Consider the following 9,880-nt stretch of genomic DNA (forward strand, 5'->3'; position numbering starts at 1 on the left):
CAAAAAAAAAATCCTGGAAGTTTGTGTATGAACAGCAACAAAAGTTCTAAAACTTCACTTTGGAAAGACATGCGTGGAGGCTACAAAAGAACAAAATTCGGGACTCAAAATACGCATTTTGGAGCACTTATTTTTTTGCACACACGTCTTTTCGAGGTGAAATTTTGCAGGATGTTAGAAAATTTGTTGATGTTCAACCGCAAAAACAATCAGATTTTTTTTATTTTTTTACTTTTTTTAAAATTTACTGTTGATGCGAGTGAATTTGTGCTCGAGATTAGAGTAGCACTTTCCACCTCCTTCCTCTTTCTTGTGATCTCTCTGGGTGATTTTGCGTTTCTTTCTCGGCCTGCCGTCGGATCGTTCCGTTTCATTTTGTCAGTACTGATTCGAAAGTAACATCTCGAACTACTGATACCGAATCAGGACTTCATGGATATATTCTGCAGCTAATCAACTCCTCCCCAGATAGATCAGCCACCTGATCTGTTCATGTCTTGTTATCTTTCTTGATTTCTCATATTCCCTGTCAAACTATCCACGATATTCAGTTCATGTTGAAGCGTCTTCACTCTTCAGAGAAAAAACAGAGAAACTATTTCACTGCTTGGCAGACAGATGAACTGCTAACTGACAATGAATTGTTCGATCAGGGGCATGGATATAATCATGAATGTGTCCGAGTACGAGAAGCTGCCGAAGATGGTGTACCACTACTACGCCTCTGGCGCAGAAGATCAGTGGACGCTCAACGAGAACAGGGAGGCCTTCTCCAGAATCCTGTAAGCTATCCAAAGTAGCAGATCTCATGCTTTTAGCTGCATCTATTGATTTTGATTTGAACTTCTTAGCAGAATGTATTTGGTAGTATGCTGCTAGATGAACTGTACTTGTTTTTATTACAACCATAGAGGGTGTAACATTCCAGGTGAAATGGATAATTTACTTTGGACGTTGCAGATATGGTAAAAATGAGTACTTAAGTTGCGGCCAGTTGAATTGACTTGCCTGTCGATGTGGGCAGGAACGTAAGGTTTGGAAAGTAAAGCACATCGATAAAGCTCAAAGGAGGCTTTGACTGACAAATGCGGCTATTTTTATATTTTTCAATAAAAAAAGAAGTCATGATTCTTGAGATCCTACAGCGAAGGCAACAATATCCAGCAATGTGAAGGACAGGCGAATTCTATTGGGGAAAGTCAAATAAATTTGACCACTAAAACAAGGAAGCTGGAAACAACAAATACTATTTAATTAAGAAACTTGCTGAAATAATTAGCCTTGATGGCCTCATCTATTAGGCCTTCATATGTCAGTTTTAGATCAAAACTCATTTTCTGGAAAACTTGACATAATTTCATCACTTCTTGCATTGCTCTATGAGGAGGGCCTTCCACAGAGATCCCATAGCGTTTGCATAGTGACTCCAAGTCGTGGAGATGTCTCTTATCTGCAGATACCAGTAAAACTCTGTAATTATGGTTATTTCTGTTGTGGATTTACCAAATGGTACAAGCTACGTAACTAACTGGGACTGCAAAAATGATATCGACATAACGACAAAAGCAAATAAACTTAGCCACTTCAACAAAAATGGTCTTCGCATTCACAGAACCAAAGGCCAACAAGTAAATACTAAATGACAGCACAAACATGGGAAATGGAGTTGCATTACAAATAACATGGAGTAAAAGAAAGAACTACCAAAACAAGGTTTTAGCTAAAATTGTACTTTGAAAAGTGAGGGACAGAAAACCACCCTTGCAAGCAAAAGTGCTATACCCTAAACCCGATGATATGAAGTGTTTTTATACCCAACAGCCCTGGAGTAAAAATGATGTACCATTTGATGCCGAAAGCTTCGGCAACTTCGTTGCCAAACAAAGGGTGTCAACAAACAGCCAATCTTCGGGCATCTGAGCTGAACAACGGTCAAACTTTTGGGCCAGGAAAGGGCCATCAAATCTTTTTACATTATGAGCAACCCATATAATTGGTTTGCCAGGAGTTTGGCAGCTTCGAACAAACGCCAGTAGTAATGGAAGTACATCACTGAACCTACATTATTCAGATTAAGATAACACTTAGAGTAAGTTCAGTGTTAACAGTTGTTGTGGGCAATTTGGAATTGCAGAAATGATTCGGCTTTTAATAGAACAACAAATATTCATTTTTTGCAGGTTTTATTCCGAGCTACTGCGCTGATCCGTATGTGGTCATTACTCACTCCGACGGAGGCCAGAGAGCGTTTGGTTACTGGATCTGTCCGGTGGGAGATGGTAGCGCGGGATATCTTCAACCGGTTTGGATGGCGGTCATGTAATAGGATAGGCAATTAGTTTACCTATCTTTGTTATGCCAGCCGGTTGTGGCTTTTGGGCCTTTTGTTTCTTGGCGTTGTGGCTCTTTGTGAGCTTGCCGTTATTTTGTTTTCAGACTTTAAGACCTTGTTGAACTTCTTTATTTATTTATAATGTGGCCGTATGCATCGTTCTGATGCAGAGGCCGGGGAGTCCCCCCTTTTCGAAAAAAAAACAGAGTCAGACGTACAGAGAACCAAATTTCCATTTAAAAAATTGGCAAAGTGCACAAGATTCCTAAAAATAAAGACTTAGAAACGCCTACCATACTAGTAGTATGGATGGTTATCAAAACACGACAAAGAAATTTACTGCACAAATAGACTTACTTCCATATGGTCTTTGTGACAGCACCATGTTGAGGAATGAAAAGGTTGGGCATGCATACAGGCATGCGAGTGCGAGTGCATCCTAATTAGTGACAATTTCTTTACATTCAGGCTCGCCGACTAATGTGAAGGGATGGGGTGTCGTGATGGAATTGGAAATAACATGAATGCATTGGAAGAGAAACACACCTCGGGACATCAGGTCGGCAGACCAAATCATTGTTGATGTTAGTGACAGCTGCAACGTACTTAGGAACATCCATCTCAGGATTAAGGAGAGTTTCAAATGTGTTATTCTTTCCTGCCCAAAGATCATGGACTGCAAACTCAGTGATTCTATTACGCTTCTGGAAAAAACCAGTGGTCTTAATATCAAAGATAAGAAGAGGCACAGATTGCTCATGTTCAGAAGTCTGCTGAAACTCTAATGGCTGAATTCGGGAAATACATGTTCTGTCCAAACTAGCTGTCTCTTGAACCCTTGTTGAAAAAAGGCGCCTCTCATAGCTTTTTGGATCAAGCAACTTTCCAGATGACAATCCGGCATGTGGCATAAGCAACCTGGCAGGACAACTACTCCATATGCTGTTCCTCAGTTGATTGAAGCGAAGAAGCAATGCCATTTTGCGTGTCAGAAGCGTGCTTAGATATTAACAAACAGAGTGGACGTCCTGTGGCTTAGTTGAACCACATCAAACGCCTGCATCAATAAAACAAACCTATATAAGAGTAGATAGCAAAGCGCCAATGACTTGGTTTCACAGCACCAAAGTTTTAAGCTGGAAAGCACGAAATGTAATCTTTTTCGATTCTGATATCAGTCAGGTCGGACAGTTTGATGTTGAAACTGCCAGCTCTAATGTGGCAGATGATGTTAGAATTAATGGGCTAGGCCCATAGCAATTTCTGAAATCTCAAAACCCATGTGTAAAATGGCAAGAGGTGGTGCTAAGTTTAGTCCCACCTTGGAAGTTGAAGAAGAGTTGGACCTCTTTATATAGTGGGTTCTCTCCATCACTCTAAGTGGTGTGTGAGAAGAGAAAGGGAAAACCACACGCGCGCGGTCGCTCGCCTGGCCGGGCCGAGGCGTACATGCGCGTGAATGGTCCGCCGAAATCCGGTCTGTCTCCTTGCAGGAGCACAGCTTCCTTTTGCCGTTTTATTTTTATGTCTTGGCAGACAAGTTTTTGATTTCTTGTCCGGTAAGTATACGAATTAGAAACCGACTCGGTTTGGGATTGTGGTCGCGACACAATACCGCCTCTGGTCCTAATATATATACAGCTACCGGCTGCGGCCTGAGACACACCGAAAAACACCTAGGGTTTTTGCCTCATCTCACAACTTGCGCCGCCATCGTAGTCTACTCCATCCCAAACGCCGGCGTGCATCGGCGCGTGGGAGTGCAGGTCTCCGGAACCGTTCGTCTTTGCGATCCTGCACCGGGAGAGGACGAATTAGGTTTTTGGAAAGCGCTGTGCGCGACTGCTCAAATTCGTCATCACGGGTCGTCTTCCGTCCAAGTCGGGCGGTGCTACTCATCGTCGTATTCATCGCCGTCAGCAGCAGATCGTCGCCAACATCGTCATCAACACTGTCGCACCCATAATAGCTAACGATCAGTACGTCCAACATCCTCTGTTCATGTCTGTTTCTACAACTATTGTTACGTGTTTGCTGCTGTTATGCATGTCTTGCTGTTCTTCTAGTTTGCTAGATTATTGCATGCTAGTATCTCTTCTAGTCATGAATTATTTGCTGGAATTAATCATGAACTTGCCTAATATTCCAACAATCCAAAAACCTAATTATAGGCAATTTCCTGAGTTAACTATGGCTGGATTCGCTGATGCACTGAGGCCGGATAAGTTTACCGGTGTGCACTTTAAGAGGTGGCAGGTGAAGACCACGCTCTGGCTTACTGCTCTGAAAGTTTTCCACGCTAGTGTTGGTGCTCCAGAGGAAATGACCGACGAAGATCGGAGAAAATTCCTGGAAGCCAATACTATGTTTGTGGGATGCATTCTGAGTGTTCTTGCTGACCGTCTGTGTGATGTGTACATGCACATAAACGACGGAAAAATTCTGTGGGATGCACTGAATACAAAATTCGGTGCAACAGATGCAGGCAGTGAACTGTACATCATGGAGAGTTTTCATGACTACAAGATGGTGAATAACCGTTCTGTGGTTGAACAAGCTCATGAGATACAGTGCATTGTGAAGGAACTTGAACTCCTTAAATGTGTTCTACCCGACAAATTTGTGGCTGGGTGCATGATTGCAAAGTTGCCTCCTTCATGGAGGAATTTCGCCACAACTCTGAAGCATAAGAGACAGGAGATATCAGTTGAAAATCTGATTGCATCTCTTGACGTTGAAGAAAAAGCTTGGGTTAAAGATACCACTGAAAAAGGAGGTGAGGTTCAGCCTACTGCTAACATGGTGCAGAGGTACCCACAGAACAAGAACAAAGGGAAGAACAAACCTGTTTTCAACAAGCCTACCAAGACTACTACCTTCAAGAAGAAGAAGTTCAACAAGGCTGAGCTAGAGTGCTACGCCCGTGGGAAGCCTGGACACTTTTCCAAGGAATGCCCTGAACGTGCAGACCGCAGAGGGAAAACAAGCTCCAAGACTGTCAACATGGTGACCGCTAGCAATACTGATGGGTATGGTAATTTACCTATTGTGCTTTCAGTATTTCAATCATCTTCGTGGTGGATTGATTCGGGTGCTAACGTTCATGTGTGTGCTGACATCTCCCTGTTTACTTCTTATCAGGTCGCAAGGGATTCTTCCGTCCTAATGGGGAATGGGTCACATGCTTCTGTTCGTGGCATTGGCACGGTGGATCTGAAGTTTACTTCGGGAAAGATCGTGCAACTAAGGAACGTGCAGCATGTCCCTACTATGAACAAGAATCTAGTTAGCGGCTCCCTTCTATGTCGAGATGGATTTAAGGTAGTTTTAGAGTCCAATAAAGTAATCGTGTCAAGATTTGGACAATTTATAGGAAAGGGCTATGAGTGCGGAGGCTTGTTCCGCTTTTCTCTTTCAGATTTTTGCAATAAATCAATAAACCAAATTTGTGCTAATGTTAATGATGATGCAAGTATTTGGCACTCTCGTTTATGTCATATTAATTTTGGTTTAATGTCTCGGCTATCCAGCATGAGTTTAATTCCGAACTTCACAGTTGCCAAAGGTTCTAAGTGCCATAGTTGTGTGCAATCTAAGCAACCTCGAAAGCCTCATAAGGCTGCCGAGGAGAGAAACTTGGCACCTCTAGAACTCATACATTCTGATCTTTGTGAGATGAATGGTGTGTTGACAAAAGGTGGAAAGAGATATTTCATGACTTTGATTGATGATGCGACTAGATTTTGCTATGTTTATTTGTTGCAAACTAAAGATGAAGCATTAGACTACTTTAAAATCTATAAAGCTGAAGTTGAAAATCAACTAGAGAGAAAGATCAAGCGTCTTAGGTCCGATCGTGGTGGAGAGTATTTTCCAAAAGTTTTTGATGAATTTTGTGAGGAACATGGTATTATTCATGAGAGGACGCCTCCCTATTCACCTCAATCAAATGGAGTGGCCGAGAGGAAAAACCGCACATTGACTGACTTGGTGAATGCCATGTTAGACACTGCTGGTTTATCTAAGGCATGGTGGGGGGAGGCTCTATTGACTTCATGTCATGTCCTGAATAGAGTTCCCAACAATAATAAAGAGAAAACCCCTTATGAGGAGTGGGTTGGGAGAAAACCATCACTTTCTTATTTGCGCACTTGGGGATGTTTGGCAAAGGTCAATATTCCTATTCCTAAGAAACGCAAACTTGGACCAAAGACAGTGGATTGTGTCTTTCTAGGGTATGCTCAACGGAGCATTGCTTATAGGTTTTTAGTGGTAAAATCTGAAGTACCTGATATGCATGTTGATACTATAATGGAATCTCGTGATGCAACATTTTTTGAGAACATATTTCCTATGAAAGATATGCATAGCATTGCTAGATTTTCTTCTGAGATAATTCCTGAATCTAGTACAACTGATGAATATTTCGAACAATCACATGAGGAAGTCCTTGAGAAGGATAACAATGAAGTTCCTAGAAGGAACAAGAGACAAAGGATTGCAAAATCCTTTGGTGATGATTTCATTGTATACCTTGTGGACGACACACCCAAGACGATTGCAGAAGCATATGCATCTCCGGATGTAGATGATTGGAAAGAAGCTGTTCATAATGAGATGGACTCAATTCTTTCTAATGGAACTTGGGAACTAACTGATAGACCATATGGTTGTAAACCTGCGGGTTGTAAGTGGGTGTTCAAAAAGAAGCTAAAGCCTGATGGTACTATTGATAAGTACAAGGCGCGGCTAGTGGCCAAGGGCTACACTCAGAAAGAAGGCGAAGATTACTTTGACACCTATTCACCCGTTGCTAGAATGACCACCATTCGAGTGTTACTTTCCTTGGCTGCCTCTTATGGTCTTATCATTCATCAAATGGATGTAAAGACAGCTTTTCTCAATGGAGAGTTGGAAGAGGAGATCTATATGGATCAGCCTGACGGGTTTGTGGTAAAGGGTGAAGAGAGAAAGGTGTGCAAGTTGTTAAAATCTTTGTATGGTCTGAAACAGGCACCTAAGCAATGACATGAGAAGTTTGAAAGAACTCTGACTTCTGCAGGATTTGTCATTAACGAGGCTGATAGGTGTGTTTACTATCGCCATGGTGGGGGCAATAGTGTCATATTATGTTTGTATGTGGACGACATACTGATCTTTGGTACAAACATTAATGCAATTAATGAGGTCAAGTCTTTTCTATCAAAAAGTTTTGACATGAAAGATCTGGGAGAAGCCGATGTAATTCTAAACATCAAACTTATTAAGGATGAGAGTGGGATTACATTAACGCAATCTCACTATGTTGAGAAGGTCTTGAACCGATTCGGTTTTATGGATAGCAAGCCTTCTCCAACACCTTACGATCCCAGCGTGACACTCAGAAAGAACAAGAAAGAAACGAGAGATCAATTAAGATACTCTCAAATTGTCGGTTCACTCATGTACTTAGCTAGCGCTACAAGACCAGATATCTCTTTTGCTGTGAGCAAACTGAGTAGGTTCATGTCCAACCCGGGTGATGATCATTGGCATGCACTAGAAAGGGTCTTGCGCTATCTGAGAGGTACTATGAGTTACGGAATCACTTATTCAGGGCATCCTGCTGTGCTAGAAGGATATAGTGATTCAAATTGGATCTCCGATGTTGATGTACTTTACGCAACAAGTGGGTATGTATTTACTCATGGTGGTGGCGCAGTGTCATGGAGGTCTTGCAAGCAAACCATATTGACGAGGTCAACTATGGAAGCAGAATTAACTGCTTTGGACACAGCTACTGTTGAGGCAGAATGGCTGCGTGAGCTCTTGATGGACTTGCCGGTTGTTGAAAAACCTGTACCGGCTATTCTTATGAATTGTGATAACCAAACGGTTATCGCTAAAGTGAACAATTCTAAAGATAATGCAAAGTCATCAAGACACGTGAAAAGACGTTTGAAGTCTGTCAGGAAGTTGAGAAACTCCGGAGTAATAACTGTTACGTATATACAAACAGACAAAAACCTGGCAGATCCCTTTACAAAGGGACTATCACGAAATGTGATAGATATTGCATCGAGGGAGATGGGTATGAGACCCATAGATGTTACACCATAGTAGTAACCCAACCTTTGTGATCGGAGATCCCGTGAATTAGGATCTGGGAAGAACAAGCTATTGGTTAACTGAGGAGAGTAATAACTTATGATCGTCTCCAAGTGAAGATGCAAAACTCTCAGAGCTGTAAGGCTCAGATCTGTAAGGCAGGTTGGCAACATGCCTTAATGTGGTTCTATTGGCTATAATTAGCAAAGATGCTGTCCTACAGAGCAGTCTTGAAAGAACACACCTATATGAGTTCTGACTGTAAACGTCGCAGTCTATGAGATTTGGGTGATCTCTAGTAAGCTCACGAAGAGACCAGGGAGTATGACGTATAAGCTCCAAACCACGGGGTAGCCTACTGGCGGTCAGGTACTGGTTAAGACTTTGAGTGAAACCTGTTCACACAAAACTAGCAATTCAAGGCATAGTCCATTGTCAAGTTGTGAATGGATGTAGCTTAAAGTTCTAGGCAGAAGTTCAACTTAACAGTCTCTGCTGAAACACTGGTATATTAAACAAGTGGTGAGAGAAGGCAAATCTCTAAATGGGTATTTGAGATCTTGTGGGGGATTGTTAGAATTAATGGGCTAGGCCCATAGCAATTTCTGAAATCTCAAAGCCCATGTGTAAAATGGCAAGAGGTGGTGCTAAGTTTAGTCCCACCTTGGAAGTTGAAGAAGAGTTGGACCTCTTTATATAGTGGGTTCTCTCCACCACTCTAAGTGGTGTGTGAGAAGAGAAAGGGAAAACCACACGCGCGCGCTCGCTCGCCTCGCCTCGCCTCGCCTGGCCGTGCCGTGCCGTGCCGTGGCGAGGCGAGGCGAGGCGAGGCGAGGCGTACATGCGACATGCGCGTGAATGGTCCGCCGAAATCCGGTCTGTCTCCTTGCAGGAGCGCAGCTTCCTTTTGCCGTTTTATTTTTATGTCTTGGCAGACAAGTTTTTGATTTCTTTTCCGGTAAGTATACGAATTAGAAACCGAGTCAGTTTGGGATTGTGGTCGCGACACAATACCGCCTCTGGTCCTAATATATATATATATATACAGCTACCGGCTGCGCCCTGAGACACACCGAAAAACACCTAGGGTTTTGCCTCATCTCACAACTTGCGCCGCCATCGTAGTCTACTCCATCCCAAACGCCGGCGTGCATCGGCGCGTGGGAGAGCAGGTCTCCGGAACCGTTCGTCTTTGCGATCCTGCACCGGGAGAGGACGAATTAGGTTTTTGGGAAGCGCTGTGCGCGTCTGCTCAAATTCGTCATCACGGGTCGTCTTCCGTCCAAGTCGGGCGGTGCTACTCATCGTCGTATTCATCGCCGTCAGCAGCAGATCGTCGCCAACATCGTCATCAACACTGTCGCACCCATAATAGCTAACGATCAGTACGTCCAACATCCTCTGTTCATGTCTGTTTCTACAGCTATTGTTACGTGTTTGCTGTTGTTATGCATGTCTTGC

The 9,880-nt window shown here is 42.9% G+C and overlaps 1 protein-coding gene across 1 annotated transcript; it reads right to left on the bottom strand.

The window, feature by feature from the left end:
* Positions 1–220: 220 nt before the first annotated feature.
* Positions 221–3,312, bottom strand: LOC109745581 (exonuclease DPD1, chloroplastic/mitochondrial-like). The gene is made up of 3 exons (XM_073509624.1): positions 2,879–3,312; positions 1,844–2,058; positions 221–1,450 (listed from the first exon to the last, which is right to left on the bottom strand). The coding sequence occupies exons 1-3, from the start codon at positions 3,310–3,312 to the stop codon at positions 1,251–1,253; spliced, it is 849 nt and encodes a 282-aa protein (XP_073365725.1). The 3' UTR covers positions 221–1,250.
* Between the last annotated feature and the right edge of the window lie 6,568 nt (positions 3,313–9,880).

The sequence above is a fragment of the Aegilops tauschii genome, chromosome 2 (assembly GCF_002575655.3).
Source record: "Aegilops tauschii subsp. strangulata cultivar AL8/78 chromosome 2, Aet v6.0, whole genome shotgun sequence".
Classification (NCBI taxonomy): domain Eukaryota; kingdom Viridiplantae; phylum Streptophyta; class Magnoliopsida; order Poales; family Poaceae; genus Aegilops; species Aegilops tauschii.